General features: G+C 39.8%; 1 protein-coding gene across 11 annotated transcripts in view; it reads left to right on the top strand.

The window, feature by feature from the left end:
- Positions 1-24744, top strand: part of LOC124176581 (tyrosine-protein phosphatase Lar) — a 458827-nt gene that overhangs the window by 342738 nt on the left and 91345 nt on the right. For all 11 annotated transcript variants that reach the window (XM_046558053.1, XM_046558059.1, XM_046558063.1 and 8 more), the window contains 2 exons: positions 2869-3000; positions 3899-4057. In XM_046558053.1, coding sequence (XP_046414009.1) covers positions 2869-3000; positions 3899-4057 — 291 coding nt within the window. The remainder of the gene's footprint in view (positions 1-2868; positions 3001-3898; positions 4058-24744) is intronic.

Here is a 24744-nt window from a genome sequence, read left to right as displayed (position 1 = left end):
CTAAACCGGACACATCGAAACTTCCAAATTCAATTAAATACAATCAAGAGAGACAGCTGACGGTTGACGGAATAGAAACTGTGGAGAAAAATGGCACAGAAAAAAGTGAAAAGGAATCACAGATAATAAAAACTAAATCCTAAATCGTGATACGGTATTTGATCCGTTTATTTTTAATTTCGTCATAAATTATTCTAATGGGTGTATATATATATATCTATATGCTTATGTTACCGGATCCCGCAGGTGCGCTTAACGTGTCATTACAAATAAACATACGCGCTGTAAATTTATGGACTAATCGTGCGATTAAGCCAATAATCTAAAATACCTATCGGCCCGATACGTTCGCCCTGCTTTGTCCTAAGCACTCGGAGAAAATTTCTTTCTTTTAAAAAAAAATCAATTCGTAGACGTATTTCTAGAGCTTTTTTTTTATGCGGGAATTTAATATTTTGTTGCCAATAGCATAATTTCATCGTATAAAATATACTTGTAAATACGAAATGTCGATTTTAATTTTATAAATTTAAGATGCTAATACTTTTTCATGGTATTATCAAAATATTGAAGCACTCCCTGGTAGGTTCGACTAAATTGCTTCTAATAATTCAGTAAGTCCATCTGGCTGATCAAGATTAGTCAAATTTACAAAATCGTGAAAACCACTAATTGATTATCGCAATTGAATAATTTTACTCACCTAATAACATATACATCGTGAACCTAGAAAATTTTATGTTAAAATGGTAAAATATTCTCTGTAAAAAACTTTAGAACTATGCAGTGTCAAACCTTCTCCTACACATGACTAAAATATCGTTGTTTTGTATATGCAAAATAGTTTGATTAAAATTTGTGGTTACTCCAGCACAAGGTTTTTTGTGGGTTGTACATTAATCTCAAAATTTATTCAGGGTGAAAAAATTTTGATTGTCAAAACTAAACATTTTTCTGGTTTCGCCAAGGCAATTTTCCGAGAGTACCTAATCCCTTCGTTTTAACCTCACGCAGACATTGCTCTAATTTTCATTCCGGATGAAATTACGCTTCATATATACAAATTTTCCCACCACCTGCAACGCAGCGCGCAGAGCACAAGATTATTTTTTATTTCTCTAAAAAACAAAAAAACAAAAAAAGAAGGAAACCAAACTATCGAAGAAAATATCCCTGATCCCAACTTGCAACGGACTGCATTATATCCATAGATTATATCCAATCCACGTTCATTTTATTGTCATATATTCATTTTCTTCGTCACGTGTCAGGGACGTGATCGTCATATTTAATATAGATCATTTCCGCCGTTGTACCGTGCTATTGTGTTGATATTATCATTATTATTATTTATTACCTTATTGTTATCATTATTGTCGACATTATTCTTATTGTTATTCGTATGAAAATACAGTAGCGCTCAAAACTATTTTGATAACATAAAATTTCTCTTAAAATAAAACACTATCGGACAGTGACTTGAGTATAGTGAAGAGCAGTATAACTGCGATTATTTGAACGTGTCAGGTTTCGACTTGTTTGTTTACACTTTGCGCTGCCGGGAGAATGTAACTTTCAGCGAGCTCAAGAGTATTTTGACGCGCAGTTAGCTCCGTGAATTCGTGGACGTTAGTTGCTTCTTAGTTCTGATTTCTACGGATATTTACTTACAGTGATTATTTCAATATGCCGAAATGTAAAGAATATTCCAGTGACTTCAGAAAAGCCGTGATAAATGCACCAAAGCAAGGACTGAAACAGACCGAAGTTGCTCGTATTTTTAAAGTGTCTCGTCAACTCTTTAGTGCACGGAATAAATTGTGTAATAAACAAAAGACTGTCGAAAATAAGCCTCGTAGTGGACGTCCAAAAAAAAAGTCTCCTAAATTCGATCATATCATAAAAAAGTTATCATCAAGTGATGTTCGCAAGTCGGCTGTGATGATACAATGAGTTTAAAATTTTTTGGAGTGACGAGAACAAATTTAATTTAATGTCATCCTGATGGTATCAAGTATGTTCGACGTCCTGTAAATAAAAAATATTACCATCGGTACCAAATTCTCACGGTCAGATATGGAGGTGGCGGTGTGATGGTTTGGGGATGTTTTTCGCCCTCTGGAGTTGGACAGTTTGTTCGAATTGAAGTAAATATGGATCGGTTCGTTTACGAAAAAGTATTGAAGACTCAAATGCTACCATACGCTGAACACCACGCGCCAGCTGGACGGTATTTTCAACAAGATAACGATCCCAAACGCAAGTCCAAGTACGTTAGTGATTTTTTAAAACGCGAAAAAGTCAAGGTTTTAGAGTGGTCAAGTCAAAGTCCAGATTTGAATTCTATATAACATCTGTGGTGACAGTTGGATCGCGGAATAAGAATAAAAAATTAATCGAACAAAGACGCTTTTTATGAAGTTCTCAAAAGTGAGTGGGATAAAATTCCGATGGATGGATTCCAAAAGTTAATCGACTCAGTGAGGCTGTCATAAAATCCAAAGGATATCCCACTAAATATTTATTATCTTATTACGGTAGATAATAATTATGTGTTAAAAAATACGTTTTTTTCAACTATGTCAAAACACTTTTGCTCCACCATTTTCCTCATTAAAAAAAAATTCACGCTCTATTACGTTGCGAACAAGGGCTACACTTGGTCACTGTTCTGTACAACATTGAATATCAATCAATAAAATAAATGATTGATTTTTATGTTTCATATTTGCTTTTAATTAATCCAATTAATATGTTTTTCAAAATACTTTTGAACGCTACTTTACCTTCGATATAATTATGTTTTGCGCATGCGGATAATGGCAATGAAATGAATGTTAAGAGGAGGGAAATTATTTTTGTTCGCAGATCCACCGGAAATTTTGAGAAGACCGCGATCGCAGCATGTCAAGGCTGGTGGAATAGCGTCGTTTTACTGTGACGCCCGTGGGGATCCCCAGCCCCAGATACAGTGGCGAAAAAATACCAAGAAATTAACAAGTGAGTAAATATTCAAACAATTTTTTCCCTTCTGCCTTCTCTCTCCTTCGCTCTATTTTTCAATCTTTCCAAAAGAAAAGCTGAGGAACAAAATTTATAATGTCGAATGATTTTGATTTCCGACTTTTTTTTTTTTAATTTATTAACAAACAAAAGCAATTCTGTTTATTATTTTCAAAGCATGTTATTATAATCGGAACAAGCACTTTAGCCCGATGGTGAACGCTTAATGTACGCAGCTGAATAATTTTCAGGATTTAGTGAAATTACTGCAAAGCTAGGGCGAAATGAACAGTTCCATGCTAGTTCAAACACCTCGGTTTCATACGGTTTTCCATTACCTCACCATTATTACTGGTATTCATGTCATTTCAGAGACAAGGTTTTATTTATTTATTTATTTTTTTTTATTTTCGCTAGTTTCGTTTTTTATATTGTAATAATCTACGATAGCCATTTTACAAGCTCTAGATGCTTCTGTACTTTGTCCATCAAAAATTATTCAAGGTCTATGTGGTTTTGACCTGTACGGCACGACCAAAACATCTCGAAATTCTCCCGTTGTTGATAATTTCGCACCGTCTTCATCGCACCTAGTTTTTGTAAGCAGACAAACACTAGTGGAATGAAATTATGCTCCATATCGGGTAAACGCACAAACAAAGAGCGTCGTAGAAGTAATTGAGGTAACGGACCAGAGAGGGGTACGGAATTGAGGCTGGACAACTGGATGTTATTGAAATCTCGCAAGCTTTTCTCAATTGTAATCAAGTAATGTATTACATTTTGCCTTATTTTGCGGGCAATTGACTTCCTGCAATTAACACGTTGCTTCATGTCCCGTGAACCTGGCAACTACTTCTTTGAATCGTTGGTTCTGACTCAATTTCTTTTGCAGCATCCCAGCCTCGTTACTTGGTGCAATCCTACCCCGGTGGTGCTTTTCTGAGAATCGAACCTGTGCGCGATGTTCGAGACGATGCTACCTACGAATGTGTTGCTGAAAATGGCGTCGGCGATGCCGTTTCGGCTGATGCCAAGCTCACCGTCCACGAACGTGAGTCCTTTTTACATCTGTTTTAATTTGCTTTTCATTATTTGTTACGATACGTCGGTGGTGTGGAAATCGTTTCAATATTTGGCATGCTATAAGTGGGAATACAGGCACCAAGCACCAAGTCTGTAGTATTGGACTGACGATTTCGTTGCACCATGTGTGCCTGGTGATTAAGTAGCCAGGCCAGTTGAACTACTTATCAACTTATGCACTCCTTTACAACCATGAAGCAATTTCTTGAAAAATTAAATTCTCAATATTACGGACACAAAACAACTCAAACTACGCGGGTCATCCAATTACGATCGATTGAGAAACTAAATCGAGAACAAACATTTGTATTTTATTGCTCGTAAGTTTTCACACTACCTGATTGATCATCGACCAAATTCCGGACACACCCAAAATACTTGTACGTAGCATTTTATTCTATCTTCGTCTTACGAGTCGTCTCTATACATGTTGCGTCCACCATATGTGACCACCAGTTCAGCCAGCGTGGATTTAATCCTCTAAAACCGGAATCGTTTGCAGTTTGTTCTTATTCAAAATGCAGTCTATTGTGACGTTCAAATACATAACGAATTCATTGTTCCCAGCTGCTGCAGAAATTTATTTTAGTTTTACACAATTGAAAATGCAAACCGATCAAATTCCTTTAGTGAATGATTATTTGAAAGCTTTAATAAGTTCATTGAAATGGTCATTTACTGATTTGTGCCTTCAGCCTGTTCTCTATGACAGGGTATAATACCGATGAAAATATAATTCGCGTAATTCTGACGATATTGAACAGTGAAAAGTGAACGCAACTTTGTTACATTAAACGATGCGAATGTTCACGGTAAACGATGGATCATCACCGAAGCTATTTACAAATCTACCCACGCTATCGGTGACTATATTGACATTCCAGAAATATGCAATTCGTTCGTACTGACACAAAATACAACGATACGAAATAACCCAATCATTTGATTCGGTATAACCGTTGATTGTTCTCAATGCCACTGTTTGTACTTGATATGATACAGAAAAAACCGTATTGTGACTTGTCCAATCAGCAGCATGAAATAGTATATTTTACAACACCCGTTTAGAAATAAGCTGTTTTTCCGCACTGCGCGGAAAGAAAGCACTTGCGTACGATCCACAGGCTTCGTAAATCGAACTTTCCAGATAGTGGCTGCTAAAAAAAAAATTATTGAACTGTAACAAGTATATCTCTCTCTGTAAGTGTGAATATACTCGACATATCAACTCACTTCAAACTCAACTCACTCTACAGCTATTTCTGATTTCTAGTTAATTCATCTCGTTAATATTGCGTTTGAAACAAACGTGCAAAATCAACCCCAGCCGCACTATTTTAAAGCATGGCTAGCAAACCGCCACGAGAATAATATGGAGGGCGTACTTTTACTTACGATTAAACTTTTCAGTCCTGACAAAGGCTTAAATAGGTAGAAACGGAAGCGAATGGAGTGTTTTGGGGGGTTGGTAAGATATCAGGTAGGCACTAGTTAGGGTTGTTTTGGGTTTACGAGGCGAGCAACTTGCCAAAACTCAAATCGTAAAACTACACCTGACAACGCCCGTTCTTCCGCCCCTCCTCAACTAGCCCCCAGAGTATTTCCATCTGCAAGAATTCCAGTCCTTGCATCCACGGTTTTCGTAGTGGGAAGGAGAAGGCGGCGGTTTCCGGTTGTCAACCATCCTGAAATTTTATCTCTCTGTCCGTGCGCGTGTGTATATGTCAATAAAAAAAACAGGGCGCGTACGTGATCCAGGGACGGTGTTATCCCCTCCCCTCCCCCCCACCCCCCCTTTCCCTCCGCTTACACGGATCGTGATAGCGGACTTCTACCGAGTTTCAATTTATTTGTTGCGCAAACTTGATTCGCCCAGCCGTAGAATCCCATCGGGCGGGCGTAATATCATGCACAACGGCCGTGATTTGCTGGAAAAATAATTGTTAATATTTAACTCGACGATTCGCTGCAAGTGAGCAAAACTCTTTCAGAATAAACGTAAATGATGAAACTAAATTGAATATACGCGTTTCAAATAAAATTATCAAGCGAATAACTCGTTGCATTGGTTTTTGCTTTCTCCCTCATGTACGTGAATATATTTTTGGCAATTTGAAAAACTCTCCGTTTCTTGCTACGTTTCACCTCAGAACATTTTATGCAATATACATATTCGTGCCGCGTTTAATTGAATTTAATAACCTCTTCTGCCGAAGATAAGCACAGACTATGTTTCTTTCTGTTTTTTTGTGGAATTTAAAAGGCCCAATCGTTCGATTCAGTTCGTCAGTCCAACTCCATCGATAATGTAAAAATGAACACCGATACACCGTCGTGGATAAACTGAACCGTCCGCAATATCTACTTTTCCTCGTTGATTCAAACAAATTGTTTATCGTTGACGAGTCTTGAGCTCGACGAGTACTCCTGCCGTTGCTCACCGTTGCTGGCAGGTGGGCGTGCGATGCAAAATTAATTATTTACTTCCTGGCATTGTGCAGAGAAAACCCTTTGCAAAGCGAAACGCAGTAGTGGTGTTTCTTGAAATCCGATTCTCAATAAGAAACGACGGACAAAACTTCTCTCAAAGTAGGATCAGATCCACCCTGATTCGGACTACAGTCAACAGATATCTTAATTATTTGACGCCGTGATTAAAGGGGCCAAATCTTATCGCCAGACAAAGAAATTATCTTCAAAGAGCACGGCAAGGTGATCAGTGAAACTTGTGTAATTTCTACATTTTGAATGGTCGTAAAATTTTGAAAATTCTCAGATTCTGGATAAGTTGAATACTTTATCACAATCAATGGCAAATCTGTTGAAATAATAGGAAAAATAAACTGCGATTGAACAACTTGAGAAGTTACGTCAACCGGAGACGCTAAATGGCATCAAATTTTACACTTTTTGTTACGCAACTATGAAACTGACCTGTGTCTTTTTTATTAATTATTTTCACGACTCAATTAATTTTTCTCATTAGTCATCCGCAGCGCGGTTGACGATGATAAAGGATATGTTCTAACACCTGAAACTTCAATGGTTTAGAGTGAGCGTATTTTTTACCAGAAATAAACAGGCTAGCAACAATATGATTTTGTAATTGTGCAACAAACATGACGTGTTGCGATCATTTAGCCACCTCTGTCTTTCTCACTCTGTTTGGGGGGCCTTTTTCCCGTGAAGTTAATCACTCCTCCTTGGATTCGTCAAGAATCAGAATAGTGTACGGAATTTTACGTATGCACGTGACATTTTGCCTCCGATATCTTGGAGCTTAGAGCTTTCAATTTAATTTATGTAAGGCGTAAAGTGGTCTCTTGGTATTTCGCCGCTCTCCAGTATCCGTGTTTGTGGAAAAAGAACCGTCCAACCGTTCCGAAATCAGCAATGACACTCGGACTCACGCAACAACATCACTCAAGTTTTTGGCAAATGACACTGAGGACTCTCAATGAAATCGCAACCAAGAGTCCTAAAGATTTCCTCCGAACGACTGAAAATTTAATCAAGATAATTATTCGTACGTTTCTCGGCGGGAAATGGAGCACGCGTATCAGGAACGTAGCCTATAGGGGATAAAGTTGAATAAATATTATATTTTCGTAAAAGGGTTGTTTTCGATATTGTACAATTTCAATTTTTCTTTTTTTTTCTTTTTTTTTTTTCGTCGACCCCCGCTACTCCGAGACCCCACGTCCATTAAATTTTCCAATATTTTGTGAACGCGATGAAAGCGACTGATTGGAGTTTCTGCGTACAACTCCTCTCTCTTCCGTTCATCCCATGCGATAACGCACCGTTCTCCATTCGCGCTTGTCCCATTCGGACCATTAAGCGACCAAAACGTAAATTGAAATTCATACACACTGTCCCGAGTTCTCTCTCTCTCTCTCTCTCTCTCTCTCTCTCTTTCTCTCTTTTATCTATATACGCACATACCTGTACACCTTTACATACGGTGTATATATGTTGCGGCCACTGGGAAGGTCCTGCCACTTTCCGATCACCGCACAGACGGTACGAAGTGGATCCAGCTTGCTTGTTTGCTGTAATTTCGATTAATTCAAACCGCAAATTTTCAGGAAATCGTAATAATTTTACAAATGAATCAACGTTCGAGGCGTATCTTTTATACGCGTACGTATCTATTTTCTATTTTCTCGCTTGTTTTCTTCCGGTGTCCAGTTTTCTACTCAAACTGAAGCCCGATTTACTGCGAACGTTCGGAAATCTAGTGTCTATGCTCCGCTTAAGATTTACTTGTCAATAGTTCGACCAAAAGAGCTAGTAATAGAAAGTACAGACCAAACAGTTATGAAGGAAATGAATCCCATTAATCGAATGGCTGCACAGCTCTAGATATCGCAAAAAAATCTTAACTACCAAGAGGCGCAGTGGGTATGGGATAACCAGGGATGAAGTCACATTTTGACAATTTTCAAAATGAAGACACATCTCTTTTTTTTCATAATCATTCCGCAAATACTGTCTTTTTCTACACCATCTGAGCTTTCGATTGAAAAACACCGATTAATCGATCACTTTAATCGTAAGATATAAATGATTGAAGACACAGGTGTGTGACTAATAAGAATAGTAATCGCCACTTGATGTACAATTTGTTGGACCAAGTGTTCGTGTATATGTATTTTATCAAAAAATTCAGCGACCAGATCGTGAAGAGAGAACTAAATTTGTAAGGTTTTAATAATCAATAAGAAAAATGCACGAGATAGTTTGAGACAGTGTCAAGAAAAGCCGATTTTTCATTTATTTATCTGATTATTAACGAGTCATACCATAAAGTTTGTAATATAACATAAACTGAATCGTTCCTACTCGTCGCAAGCTAACAAATTTGGCTTGATAGTTCTAAATATGAAATATAAGTAGACAGCAGAGAGTGTATAAATAAAACTATAATTAAATTTTAACAAAAAACGACAAGTATTGTAAATAGAGAGAAATATGAAGCAATAAAACAATAACAATTAAAATATATATGAGAGACTAGAGCGTTTTAATGACGTCGTGTATTGAATGGACATCGATAATTGATATTATTATTTGCTAGTTAGTGTTCGAAATGATTTTCCCGTTCTTTTTCCTTTTTTTTCACGTTGAGCGTCGAATTAAACGGGCTGTTGATTAATTTTGTGAGATCAAACTTTTGGAATTTATAGTTTCGCACAGATATAAATTAGACCGTTCTCCTTCAAATGTAAGCCTACTGCTTCACTTATCCCCTGAGACCTTATATTCTCACTATTTATTTTGAACAGGATACATCGTCACAAATCGTACCTAGCCTTGGTGCCTGTAATAATCATTGAGCAATTCAATGTCTCACTGCTGTTTACAATCCTAAACTAAAACAGATATGTTAGAAAATTGAATGACGTTGAACATCAAGCCTTGAGCGATTTAAGACGGGCGCTGATATTTCCTCAACTTAGGGATCATAAGATTCATGCTTCCTCCATTACTCCAGAGAAATTGAAAAAACGGAATGAAAAATTGTCCATTGAGTGTGATTCTTGTATCAAAATTGTAGAGCTAATAAAAGAATAACGTTGCAATTACTCGGTTTTCAATCTCACCTTTGTACTTGACGGCAAGCTTCGAAAGCAAGTTATCTTTTCCAAACTTTAAACCGTGACAGATGAAGTCAAGATACACTATTTAAGAAGAAAAGATCAACGTTTCTCAACAAAAGACAAAAGGTTTAACACCCTCAAAAGTACGGCATCCTCTTTTCTACTAACTACTTCACTTTCCCCAACGAAAAATATAAAATATTTCTCGCAATAAACGGTTGTTACAACCTCCCTGCTGATTGCCAGCTCCTTCTTAAGTCGAAATTAGTCGAAATAATTACACCCCGGGTTATTACTGTTCTGCGGAACGATCGCTCCAAGTTATGAATACATTCAATGGTTGGGTAAAGTGAACAATATTTTTAGGGAACCACGAAAAGCCACGCGGTATAAAAAAAAGCTCTTTTACAAGATACAAGATACTCTTCAGTTTTTTTTTTTTTTTTGACCTAAGAAATAGACCGTATGTTCGTTAGAAGGAAAAAATTTTACTCTCATTCTTTTACACGGTGAAATTTTGTAATTCAGAAAGTCTCTTGCTTTCGAATATAGCATGAAACCAGTAAAATTTGTGAAACTGTTCATTTTTTACTGTTATTTAAAATTATCTGTGTCAAATTTCAACACGCGTATGTATGCAACGGACTTGCGCAAAACCTTCGGAACGAGATACGTTCAGTATGAGCATCACATAACTACATCTCAGAGTAAGTGCTCTGTTAATGAGATCCCATAAAAAAGGTACTTGCTATCAGCAATTCCCAGGGTTCCTGTTTTGTTTTAATAACCTTTTCACCCTCTCCCTTTCTGTCTTTTTCTCTTTCTTTGAATATCCAAAAGCGCTTGTGTACACAGCGTAAAACTTGAGGCGCGATAACGGTTCGGTGACAAAACTTAACAGGGCTGATATACATTTTAATTAGAAACAATTCAGCGAACAGCGAAGTGTTTGCCCAGGGAAGTAACTAGGGAGATTAGGGAAAAGGAGGGACGAAAAGCGTTTTTAGGTTGGTGAAAACGTCCCACCATTTAGCTGTCAAAGGAGCAGCAAGTTCAGGCAGTAGCGGAAAATTGCTAGTCGACTTTCTCAATCGACATTTAAAGTAGAAAAACATTTTCGAACGTTGCTGACTAGCTTGCGAGTGTAAAAAAACAAAAATTTTGCAATACGTTTCAAGAGCACTCATCAGTGACTTTACCTTAGAAAGATTTTTAAAAGACGAGGGTCGAGTTCTCCGCTTTGATGATTCCTTACCCAGATTACCTCCGTCTGTATCTGCTGAACCGGTAGAAAGGCTCTGGCAAATATTTGAATCCTTTCCATTATTACCACCAATTAAATTTATAACCATCAAAAGCGCCCCGAGTCGCCAAATTATTTCCCTCCTCCTCTTCACCTCCGCTTGATACTTTGCGAGTAACGAGGTATAATCACTCGAACTGAAAATATTCCATTATACTTTGCTCTCTCTGCTCGTACTCAGCGCTGTTGGTAAAAGGACTACTTATACCTTCTCACTAACGACTTCTCATCCTCATTTAAGTTGAAGAGAAAAAAAAAAAAACAACCGTGATGAAAAATAACTAATGCGAAAAGACAGTTCAAAAAAGAATCGACGAATCCTTGGAATTGATGTTGCAGAAACGTTAAATCACAAATAACTGACAATATCGATTGTTCTTATTCACTATTGACTGTTGTTGACTGTTGTGTGGAAGGTTTGGAGATGTCCACACTCGAAATTCTCCTGACTAATCCTACAATTGAAAATACGAAGAATATCAATTTTGTTTTGATCTGAAAAAATATGGAATTGCCCCTAAACTCATCGTTTTTATATTTGGCTATATTAAACTTACATTACCGATGACGTTATCCTTGCGGATAAGTTGGTCTGCAGTTTTAGAATCTATAGTTCATCTTTGATCGCTAGGAGCGCATCAACTATACCCTGTCTCATACAATTTACCCTGTCAAAAATAAATAAAATGAAATGATAAAAACCTCGTGAGAGATTCAACGTTCGCAATGAATAAATAAAAAACGAAAAAAAATTGTTCCACTTCTCTTTTTATACTCGTGCTCCAACTCCACACTCGAAATTATCAGAAGTCACCGGCGCTGGAGAAATATCGCAAGAATTTCGACTTACAAGAGTATCAGACATCGATATCACAGATTCTGTTGAAACTTCTCAGGGTCGTTTCGTCGGCCCAATTAACAAGTGATCAGGTTGTCGAAATTTGGCAGTTTATACTTCACTATGGCTCTGAAGTCATATTATATCCGTTGACATTTGAATTTATGAAATTCCGTTATCGGAACTCCAACAGAAGTGAACGAAAGTGAATATTTAAGGCGAAATACACAACAGGTTTCGGTTATTACGGTATTGCATTCATCAAACTGCTTATGTACCTAATCAGTTTTAATCGGAGCGAAGAAAGGCCAAATTACTTTATTAGCATGGAATTACGCGTCAGAAGCTCCATATTTTGGCCCAAAGAAAGACCCCTAGAGGTTTGAGCAGAATCCGTGATCCGCAGGTCTGATATTCCCCATTTTGCTCAATATCTTACGACTATCTCTTTTCTCCGATTCATTTCTCATCTCCTGCATTCTTCACTTTACACTTGGAACTTCTTCGTTAAAGCAAATTCATTATTCGAATTGGCCAAATTTGTAGTTTAGATCAACTGCATTTCTCACTGTCTTCCTACGTCAACGACGTTTATTCCATTATTCCGATTCCCCACTTTTCTTTTTAGAGAATAACTCTCACAGTTTTGAAAAAAACAGACAAGGAGCCGCTTTGAGCTTAAATTTTTTTGTCATTATACGTTTAGGGAAAAGCATCTGCGATGCGAAAAAAGGTGTTTTGTAAGCAAGTATAATTGAGTATAATAAAAATCAATCAGCATTGAGATATTGACGTCAGCTAATTTTGAATCTATACCTTCTGTTTCTTAATGAATATTTGTCTTTTCATTTGTTCAAATCGCAGATCATTTCGCGGTTCGATAACCTCCAACGAAAGCTGACGGTAGAGTGTATATTTTCCACCCAGTTCCATTCTTCGATCGATTATACGTTCCGCAATTTGAAATAAAATAATTCTTAGTTTACTTTCAATAAATCTGTGGAATAAAATGAAAGGCGATAGAAAATTTATGTAAATTTACCGCGCTTTTGAGAATATACTCAATATCCCAATTCTGTATATCGTTTATACATACTTATATTCCAGACGCTTCGAATTTCTCTGAGAACCGTGCAGTTCGTCGCTATTCGTCGTTTTTATAAGAGATCGTTGAAAATGGACGGATAAACGGATCGACGGGTATTTGCTTATGGGGTCTGAAACGTGCGCGTTATAACGCCGGAAGATCGCTGGTTTATCGTTGAGAGATCCTCTCTGAGTACCGGGTACTTGGAGGGCGATATAGAGTAAGCCTCGAAGAGGAGAAGGGTGCGGCGCAAAGTTAAATTACTAAAATAGTTGTCGCGCTCTCGCGTTCTTATCGCGTATATACATAGTGGAAAAAAAGTTGGCGGGGTGAAAATTCACGGCTAATTTATGTGCCAATTAATTACTAATTAAAGCACTGCTTTTTTGGGCCAAATTAAATTCACCCTTCCGCCTCCCCCTACTTCTTCTTTCGAGCCGCGACTTTGCAAACGCTACAGACGTCCGCCCCGCATTGCCTTGCGGCGCCAACTTTTACCCTCTCTCTCTCTCTCTCTCTCTCTCTCTCTCTCTCTCTCTCTCTCTCTCTCTCTCTCTCTCTCCCTGTCTCGCGAACTCGGCGTTCTTTTTGCTTCAGATTAGCTTTTAATCAGAGTTCACGACAGATATTTTTATCTTGTTTTCATTCCTTCGCGCTTCTCTCTGCACCTGCACTTTGGCACGCCGAGCACACTGCACAATATTACAGAGCGCGATTTTTCACTCTTCGCGAAGAAACTCCCGATCGAAAACTTCGAGCAGGAAAATTCCTGTCGACTTGGTATTTTTCTTACGGGATTAGAAACAAAAATTCTTCAAAGTTTTTTTTTACAAAGCGAACGACAATGATCGTCAAGAATATGGTCACTGACCGCGTATACACATAATTTTTATTTTATTGGTAGTGCTCATTCGCCAATATTTCGGTATTACCAAAATAAGACTAAAACATCATCTAAACATTAGTCAAGTAGATTGAATCAAGCGCGAAGTGTGATGTACCCAAGAAAGATTTTTGCAGTCGATTCACAAATTCAGTATTAAATACCAAATTATAGTCTATAGGCGTCTAAACTATATTTTTTTAATGTGTAAATTAACCATCTTATTTTGCATAATGTTCGATGACCTCTTCAACTTCTGAAATTGGATTTATATAATCACTCATTAGCGAGTAATTTTTTTGTACGTTCGAGTCTCCACTCCACAACTTTCCGTCGTTAAAGATGGTGGGAGTGGAGCTTTCCGAGATGTGCAAGTCGATATACATATATATATATATATATACTGACTCATATCACTTAAATACACAATATTATTGATTTTAAAATTAAAACTATAGACTTCCAATGAAATGTTAATTAATAAATTTCATTAATCAACGATATGAGTCAGTTTTGTAGCATTTATAAATTAATAACATCATTCTTTCAAACGGTTCGATGTTTGAGGCCTGATAACTCCGAAACGACTTATCTTACGCAAATCTTTATTCTGACCTTTTTTGTAGAGCGTAAAATTTCCTACAAGAATGTGTTTTGTTTATATCTTCACACCGATTCGTGTTCGAGCAATAAAATCCTATATTTAAAAAAAAATTTTTCCTACGTTATTTAAATGAGAAATAGAAAAGTGAGAATCGCCACCTCTAAATATCAATATTAAGAGCTCATATTTTACCGAGGTCATTTTTGAGGGACACTCGGAAGATTTTTCAATGTTCTTCGAAAATAAAAAACTAGTCGGTTTTTTTGAAACACTCTAATATATAATAATATTATTATATATGTATATTCAATTATAATAATAAAAAATAGAGGTGTAAAGTAGACACGTCGCGTGATCAACGGGCCAGAATAAACGTGTTGATGTATACTTCAACGTACTTGGTTCCAGGATATTACGGTGCCATGATTCTGGAATGATAACAAAAAGTCGCGTAAGGAAGACAAACTGGTAAACTGAGACGTTGAGAAGCGGAGAAATTATATGGGACGGTGAGACTTCTGTCACGCTCTGTGAAAGCAGGCGCACTCGATGGTCTCGGGGAAATGGGACAAATTGAACCTTTTCAGGTTATTGGGGATAATGCTGGCATTTAACAAAAGGCTATTTGGTCCTCTGGAAGCGGTTGAGAAAGGGTGGAAGAAAGGGGGGAGGTTGAAACCGGGAGCAAGGGCGGCTGGTTACACCCCCAGGTTTTTGGGTTTGTCAGAGGTGGTGGGAAGCCTATACAGAGAAGTCAATGGAACCGCCATCCGCGATCCACGAGACCCTATAGAGTCGCTTTATGATTTCATGCTCCATTTCGGCTGTTTTGTCGGCGTTTTCGTATTCTATTCTCAAATTTCGACACCCCTGCCCTTTCGAACGACTACGGCAAACGAGATCGGAAACGGCGGGAAATCATGTCGCACGGTGACTTCTCGCGCACTTGACGAATCCCGATGTAAATATGACACCAACGACAAACGCATCGGCCAAGATCGATACGTTCCCCCCCGCTTTTTACGAGAGCCGATGAGCACAAAAAATATGTATCCGCCCTGGTTTGCGAGATAAACGGATTTGCAAGAGCCAGTAAAAATGACGTTTATATTCAGAGAGACGTTCAAATAAACACGTACCCAGTTATAACGCCAGGGTAAGACACGCCACATTTAGCATTTGAAATAAAGCTAGCCCGCTACTATTATATGCTGCGAATCATTGAAACTAAATCTTTGTCCAGTTACATCTCAAAATTGTTAAGAAAAATTTCTATTTCCAAATTCTATTTTGTGGGTGAGCTTTCGTTTTTTCCATTCGGTGACGTGTCTTATTTGCAACGTGACATTCTGTGAACGGATTATGTTACACATAAACCAGCTGCTCTTCAAGTGGCGTGCAATTTGTGTTGCAAACGTGATCAACTACCTACATTGTAATTCTACATTAAAGTAAGCATACATGATACAGCAGTCTGCTTGTTCCATTGTTGAAAATTCAGAAGCGCGTACCTCCAAGATATTCGCCACCACGTCACAACTTCGGTGCTTTTCACAAAATTTGTTCCTCCTCATCCAAAGTAAATAAAAAATTGGCCAGATTTGCATAACTTATGCCACTTCGTTAGCCAATTTCCGCGAATTTCGAACCCGCGTTTCCCACATTTTTTTTCCGCGCTTTTCCATTGTAAGGGTAATATCCAAAAAACAAGAAAGAGTCTGCAATTGACGTTCCTCGCAGATATTCTGCAGCGTTTAATGATGGATAGTTTCGAGAGCAAAACACATGTCCAGATATGAAATATCCAAGAACCGTGAGCGTCGATATGCCGGATGTATAAAATGGGTTCACCATCTGTCTCCGGTAATTTGCGCCGTACAAACAAGACGCGACGTCATCTTGTGCAGGAGGAGCGCTGCTACAGGGATCAAAATTAGTATCGGATTGTAATTGGATCTGGCAACTTTCTACGGGCGTCGCCTTAAGCTCCTCAATAAAAATCTTCGAGTCAACTAGGGAGGCCCGCAGCCGACCCTTTCACCGTCAAGGAGCGGGGACGGCCGGGGATACTCAGCAGATTCGACCGACCCTCCGTGAACGAGAACAAGAAGGAGGAGGAAGAGCAGGAGGATGGAAGGGAAGAAGAAGCGGCGCTTTCCGGTGTGTTCATGTGCCCGGTCGTCGCCATCTCGCCCGGCAGGCTCCCCTCTCGATAGCACGTAACTTTAAAGCATCTGTTAAGTGCTAAGTTGCCGGGTATATCTCCCACGTATCATCTTAATACCCACCATCTTAATTCTAAGACACCGCCCCGCTGGGAGACCAGGTATCTCCTGGCCCGCAGGCCAGAGAGGCGGTCGGTTTCTGGATGTAGGGCTGTAGCACACGCCGTAAACACGGATGGATCAGGATCTGCTTACATTACCCTTCTCGTGTAACGAGGCCGTGAAACGTTAAGCGGCTCTGTATTCCGGCTATTATTTTTTTGAAACGCGCTGTTTATGGTCTTTCTCTAATTGGAGTGCTCACCTGTTAGTTTCTTCCACCCGCAGCTTGGGAAAGAGTGGCTCGAGGGGATGAATAGTTGAAGAAAGTGGAGAGGGATTACAGCAGCGGGAAACTTGCGGGACAAGTTTGACAATGAGACGGTTACATCCGGTAGCTCAGACCGACTAACCGACCTCTAATGTACTACCTCACAGAGGAGGAGAATGAGAATGCGGAAGAAATAAGGAAGAAGTGAATTGAAAGACAGCAAGGAGAGAGAGAGAGAAAAAAAACCGGTCATTAGAATTCCCCGGAGGCTGCTCTTACCCATCCCTATGGACATCGGAGCACTTTAATCTCCCGGTCTGAACACTCAACAACTTAACCTTGCGTTAAGGGCACGGAGCGGGAGACATATCTAATTTCTTAAGGGTTGAATCTTCTCCGCTCACTCTCCTCTCTTCGAAGATCTCCAGCAGGAGGATCGGAATCTCCCGCGTCAGCGGGGTTCAGACAAACTGCAGCGATATTAGACGTACCGAAAAGGGATGAAAAATGACGAGAGCCAACTCCAAACCATTTTTCAATCGTTAATAGGTATCGCGGTGCACGACGCTCAATACGAACTTCTAATCGTTCCTTTGCCATGACCGTGAACCGCTTGCAATACGTACGAATTCTGTAGTATGGATAAGTTAAAAATGATTGGCCACATCGAAACGAAGGTGAGATAGTCAGCTGGACCGTGCCTGCAAAACGTTGGGAGTGTGGGTAAAAATTTAGAATCAACACGGTTCAGACTAACCGTTACGTCCAACGAGTGGTCAAAACTCTATATTGTCAAAACCTCGAATGGCCATAGCTACAACCGGTGAAAATTCCAAATGATTGACAGTCTGAATGCTCAAAAAACCTCGAATGCTCTACACTTCGAATTTTTAGATATTGAAACTCCGATCGTTACCAACCTTCACATATGCTGCGAAAGCTTCACGGCATGTGTAAACATCACTATCATCCAAAGCTTCGACCATTTGAAGTTACGATAGTTCGATGTAACCGTGAATCTGAATTTCAAGAATTCGGAATTTCGACCCGTATCCGTATGTTTATTTCAGAGAAAAAGTGGAGAATGTGGCGTCACTATATCTGATGATGGCTGTCCATACTTTAGCCGAATCGTCACTTGATAAGCATTGCGTTATTGGCGATGCGTGACCATTTCGTCCTTCCTTAAAAAAATTCCCTAACCACCCACGGCTGAAAACATGTTGCATCCCCTGATGTGTAGCTGCTACCAGTTTCCCCTTTCCGCGCATGTATAATGTGTATACGGTAAAGGCTTTCGCTACCCTGTTCTCAGCCTCTCTGCAGCCACTCCTGCACGTTTAATTCCAAGGAAAACTGAATTTTCCACATGATTGGTCGTCGCTCTCTGTACGCGAAGCAACCACTTTGCCATCCCGACTCCGCCCATCGCGTCGTATACCAAACCCACGAATACACGCGTGGTCCTCGTGCCAACATGCCCAAGGGGATTAAGAAATGGAATGGGTGGAGAAAAATTCAACTGTAAGTGGAGTGGAAAATTTATGTTTAGCTCCTAGCTCAATATTTTTTTCATTAATTGTAGAGAGATCTTGAAATCTGACAGCGTCGTACATTTAGAACGTACAGTTTGGAACACAGTAACGTACGATGCATAATTCCTAGATGCACCATCTGGTGAGAATAGGAATTTCGACATTGCAATGTCAACCTGATGCATTGAAATGCATTTGGCTCAGAATGCAGTTGAATTTTTTCACCACAAACGATGGTCGCCAGCCTCCTGGCACGCTTCTGGATAAGGCCTAGGCATGAATCTCTGCAAAATAGGACTCTCAGGTGTTGCAGAAAGATAGGAAGATAAACGCTGCAGAGCTAACGAACACCTTGGCGCAAAACTTTGACTTCTGGTAACGTAACGTCGATCCTAAGGCTAGTGTCAACGTCAGCAATCTACCATACCTGAGCCAGGCTCACCTGCTCTCAGACCTCTGCTACACACATTACTTTATCTTAAAACGTTCCTGACATTTACTGAAATCATAACACGTTTTCCTTGTATGCGTGTGCGTGTGTGTGGTCATGTGTCGTACACGTACACAAGCTCGACGCAGGTCATAACTGAACATGACGTGAACAGTGTCTTTGTTACGATCCGTCGTCATGCCGGTACTCAGCAATGATAGTGACGTTAGACATGCCTTTTGCTTGAGGCAGCAAGTATGAACGTCTGATGGGTTCTCTGTGTACTGTAATGTGAAGCGATGCTTGAGACACAATGTTATGTAAAGATGCACAAACATTATGAAACCTCTGTCATCTTGGTGAAAACCGTAGTCACTTCTCTTATTCTGTGACCATAGCAACCAAACGATACCAAATACCTCATCTCGCGATATTACAGTAACTACACGGGGTGATTGGTATGTGATTTTGTAAATCTCGGTGGAATTTACCTTCCAGCCGGACGATAAGGAAAATGTAAAAATATAGTTCCGTTGCGAAATGAGGATAACGGTAACCGTATCGCTCGGTATCAATCTTAGTGGTTGTCCTCAATAATATTATTCAGAATTTCACGAAAGTTCAGCGCGTGTGCGTCATGTGTGATTAATTAATTGAAAAAAATGTCTACACGCGCGTTGCTATGTGCAACAGGCTTTCAGGCTTGCATTATACAAAGTTGAAAAATCTGTTGCAAGCTCAACTTTTTGTATGTTGCAACGTGATCTGTAACGGGCTGAAGCTACTGTTGATACGCCTGAGTAGAAATACATGGTTTTTTCTTCAAAGATAGCACAGTCGCTGCATTTCAATCTATTGTGTGACCAGGAGCTCCATGCGGCGTTGGAGAGTCACGTGCGCCGCGGTCTTATCGGTAGCTCCATGGTGCGACCACTCCAGCACGAAGTCTTTTCGTATTATATGTAGAGCTTGAAGAAAACACTGAGTTAAGAAAATTCACCGTATCGGAGAAACGCTGGGCAGCTCGAATGAAGATTTCTCTGATCAACCACACTATAAATACCGACACTATATCCATTCGCCGTGTTCAAACGATGGGATCTGGCCAATGACGCCATGATGCCTGGTGATAGAAAACCGAACTAGTCGAGAGTGCACTAGTTGTGTATCAAAAGTTCGATGTTTACAAAAGTAAACGACGGTGCACCTCATAATCCCCTTGACGGGGAAAAAGCCTGGCCAAGTACATTTGTTCTTTTCGCCCGCTCGGTAGAGAATTGTGTTTCGGGAACGGATGACGCAATCATTATTTCCGCTAGCGCAACGGTATAGTACGATAACGAGTCGAACAGCTCAGTTTGTGACGAACACTTGCGGAGTAACCACGTACCAGTTGCTGTTCTCCTGTATCACATTCATAATCGACGATTCAGTAAACCCCCCGGAGGGGATCTCGCTACACGAATATAGTCTCCGGCAAGATGACGACCGTCGTTCAGAAGAGGAGCAGCAACAAGACCAGCAGCATTGGCGTGCTCTGGAGCAGCATCGGCTAGCTGATGAGCATTGGCGATATGCGCTTCGCCGACAAGAAGAAGAAGCAATGCAGAAACATGTGGCCCGATATCGCAAACTGGAAGAAGAAGCTGTGAAACATCGTGAAGCAGCCGAGCGACATGAGCAGGGGCCGTATTACCTGTTGTGACTGCAGCCGCGAGAGTATTCTACAGAAAATGAGTGATGGACGTTCTCCACAATCCCAATCTACACCTGATTCATGTTTAGTTTTCTCTCGAATTTTATCTTGTGGTGTATAAGAGTCTCGTGAACGAATACAAGCAATAATTGAAAGTAGACCTTGGTTCGATTTTTGGGGTTGAAACGTTCTATTCAAATTAAATGAACAATTCGTTCAAACTCATGATAAAGACCGAAAATCCTGATCTAAATGAGTTTCATGCTATTACTTGGTCCCAATGAACTCTAAAAAATGCTCAATTGATAAAACATTTTTTAAACGTTTTCCTGATACAGTGCCTCCTATACAGTGTAGGATGACATTCGCCATGACTGAATCTGGCCGCATTATCGGGATAAAAACTTCGAAACGTCTTTTTTTTTGTCCTTAGTTTCTTCAATTTGGAAGATGATTAGATATTTTCCTCAAGTTCTGTATAATTGAAGCTGAATATCACGAAGTACGCAATTTTATACGAATATGCTGGAGGGAATTATCGGCAAGATTATGAACTGAGACCAAAAATGAACAAACAAACACCGGTGCGAAGCACGCGTATCAATTTTTACCATAAAGATCAGGCGAAATTGTCGAGTTACATGAGTATATATAATCAATCACTTACTCTTCAGTTTGTCACCCGAAAGGGGATGAGCTACGTAAACGAAATCTCAAAACTGATAATCATCGTCGTACGAATCGTGTCTACAAGATGTGTTAGTTGGTATGTACGGGGGGCGGAAAGTTAGGGAGCGTCTTATCGTCTCGCGTGAGATGATGGTGCGAGGGAGAACGAGATCCGGAGGAGATTCAGAAATTACAAGAATTATATATTGGCTCCTCAGTCTCGCGGCGGCAGAGAAGCCTCGAAAACTTCCGCCGCATCTCGCCCATGAGAAACGGGTGGAATGATCATCCCCTCTTATATAATTGAAGAAATAATCACAACCCTTAACCGTGGGGGGCGAGTTTGGTGCCGAGCGAAGCTTCCGGAGGGTCTTGCGCCGGAATTAAAGAAGTTGGAGAAAGGCGACAGAGAGATGCGGGGGATACCCCGTAAAAAAGGGCGGCTCCCAACTTCGACGTGTTAAAATTCATACTTTGAAACAATTCTATGCCAAAGTGCCAGAGACCCCGAGGTGAAATCAGACTCGCAGCGTATACCTACGGCTAAGTCGTCGTCGGAAATCCCTCGCAAGAATGAAACGGAAAAAAGGACGAAAAAGTACTGGATCATGAGGGTGAAATGGAGGAAGAGAGGCTCGGGGCTAATAGAGATCCACGGAAAGTAAAAACGCGCGTATATACGGAATTAACATTTCCTGCCTCCTGCACCAGCGATGTGTATCACAGTGTCGCTACTCCGCTATCCGATTTGTTTTTATATTGAAGAGATGAATTAAAAGAGGCTGTAGCTGCCATTTTTTTCCAGAAGCTAATTTTCTCTAGAAAAAACATTGGCCTTTGCACACGCGTACTTTTTACTGAATAAAATTCTTTTTCTTGACAAAACGCTACCTTTATAGATTTTTTTATATGTACTTTTTTCAAAAGTGAGAAAATCGAAAAGGGTCTCCCGGCGGAGGAACGGAAAGGGTTTTTGAAAAAGATTTCACCTCCGCGGAATTGTGTCTTCATCGATCCTCCCAAATTGAATTTGGCGGTTAAGGCAGCCTTGGATAGTACAGTCGTAAAAAGAGACGAAAGAATTGTCGAAAAACAAGAAAAGGTCGCTGCTTCACTCGCCGGGGTGGGGAAGGTTATAGATCTGCTAATCAAATCGAATCTTGGCGATAAGAAGCAATATTTAGAACCCCTCAACGGCGTTGCAAAACTCCTAGCGGACCTGCAACACGACGAAACATCGATCCGGAAGAGTCTATTTCTGAAAAACATTACATTCTGAGTCATGGAATATCTGCCGTAACGAACTTTAAATAACTACATTCTGATCTTGAGGAAGAGGCGCAAAATACAATTATAGGATCAAACGAACTTACCTGTAAGTGAAGTTCGATCTTAATTGTATGTTGCGCCTCTTCCGAAGAGATCAGTCCCACCCAACAGGTTTTCCCCTTTCTTCTAATTATACATATATTAGAAACCCTGAGGGTTACGGCAGCACTTTGAATAAATGAGTTGCGTACCGGAATATACATGGAATAGGACCGGAATAAAAAACTTGAACTATAAAGATTGTGGCGACATCGGTGCATAGTAGAGGCACTACATTCTGATCTCTTCGGAAGAGGCGCAAAATACAATTAAGATCGAACTTCACTTACAGGTAAGTTCGTTTGATCCTATAATTATATCTTTGTCGGATAATTTTTCTCTTAAATAGTGTTCGAAAAATCTTACCTCTTTTGCAAATCACGTTAGCAGCCAAGTTCTTTGAAAGCAATTCATAATTTTTGATTTGCTGAAAATTCCGTGCCATCGTTGACTTAACCGGAAAACTAATTTCCTTCAATTTCTGATAAAGTTTAATCTCAAGTTTAACGGAGGTCGTGATTGACAAATTGAGCTTTTGCAAAATAGGCGTGGCTAATCTTTTATATATATTAACCAGAATCGTGTTTATTATTATAATATTCAACTACTGAGATTAATGTAAAGACTTATATTCGCATACATTTTTTGTACTTTCCATACTTATTGTCCCATATACGTGTATTGCGTAGCATGAAAGATAATTGGAGCATGTGATTCCGATTAGGGGTCGATTTATTGAACCTGGAATCTCGTATTCTCTGGAAATAACTGTGAAGTCTTTTCTTTGTTCTTCATATTCAATTATACTCGAATATTTTTTTACATTTTTTGAGTTTAAGACGGTTGAATTCGTTAGATTCCCGGCAGACATTTTGTCCCGTCAAGTAAATATTCACAAATCAGTGAAACATGCAGCGAAATAAAACTCTGACAATACATTTCAGTCTCCCGCGAGAGATTAACGAGGCCCCTTCAAGAATACAAAACGATACGTATTCGCGCCCGCTACGGCAGATGAGTGATGAAGAAGTTTGAATTAATGAAATTTCTAAGTTACCACTGGCAAAAGAGCAGTTAATTAACGTGGTTGAATTTCTGGAAAGACGCTATTTTAATCAATGTCCCTAATTTTGCTAAATAGCCGTTGATTCTCCTTCCACTCGTCCCTCTTATCGCAGTTTTCGAAGAACAAGCGGCGCTTCTTGAAACAAATCGGTGAATTTTACCATCTGATTCTCATCCGTCGAAAAGGCAAATATAAAAGATAGGGAAGTTGACAGCTCACCGCAGAAACTTATCAGAAGCAAATGAACCATCATGCGAACTCGTGGCACGATTTGAGCTAATCGATTTTTCGTAATTTTCAACCTGACCTGACCGCCTTCTCGCTTTCTTTCTCTCCTTTTTTCTTCTCTTTCTCTTCCTCCCCGTTCAACTGTTATACTAATGAAAATATGATGAGCGTCGTTTTGCTGAACGATGGCCCCCCATCAACAGACATTGTTCGCAGGGCAGATCTCTGGTTCTGAAGCTGCGTCATCCTCTTTGATTTAAATCACGCTGATTCTGATACTTCGCAGGGGGTCAGTCCACGCCCGTTGAGAAGGCCGTTAACTTTCCTTTGTTGGTAGTCGCGGCAAATGCACGGTAGATGAAAATGTATAAATCGTTGCGAGTGCTCAGAAATTTTCTGCAAAATCGAGACGACCCATGGGCTAGACACGAATACAACCTGACTTAAGTGCGATTCCATGCTTCGCTTCGAAGTAACGCCGAGTAACATTTTTATAGCCACCAATTTCCACCGATTCATTCTCGGTCCAAAAGCTTTCTACTTACACACCTGACGATCGATAAAAGGCAGCCTGTGACTCCAATGCATCAATGCTGTGCGAGAAAATTGTCCAGTTCCTGGTGATTTTTGATTCGAAATGAGCGCAGCCTTGCCGATGTCAAGTAACAAGGGACGTGACAACCGGTGCTAACCCAATAAAATTATCCATTAATATCCTGTGAATAATGTTAGGGCCTGGACCGGGATCAACCGTGGCCTCGACTACAAGGTATACGTAACCCTGTCACCCAGACGTTTGCTGAAATATCT

The sequence above is a fragment of the Neodiprion fabricii genome, chromosome 2, assembly GCF_021155785.1.
Source record: "Neodiprion fabricii isolate iyNeoFabr1 chromosome 2, iyNeoFabr1.1, whole genome shotgun sequence".
NCBI lineage: Eukaryota > Metazoa > Arthropoda > Insecta > Hymenoptera > Diprionidae > Neodiprion > Neodiprion fabricii.
The sequence above is the reverse complement of the archived record's forward strand: the minus strand, read 5'-3'. Positions and strand labels throughout refer to the sequence as shown.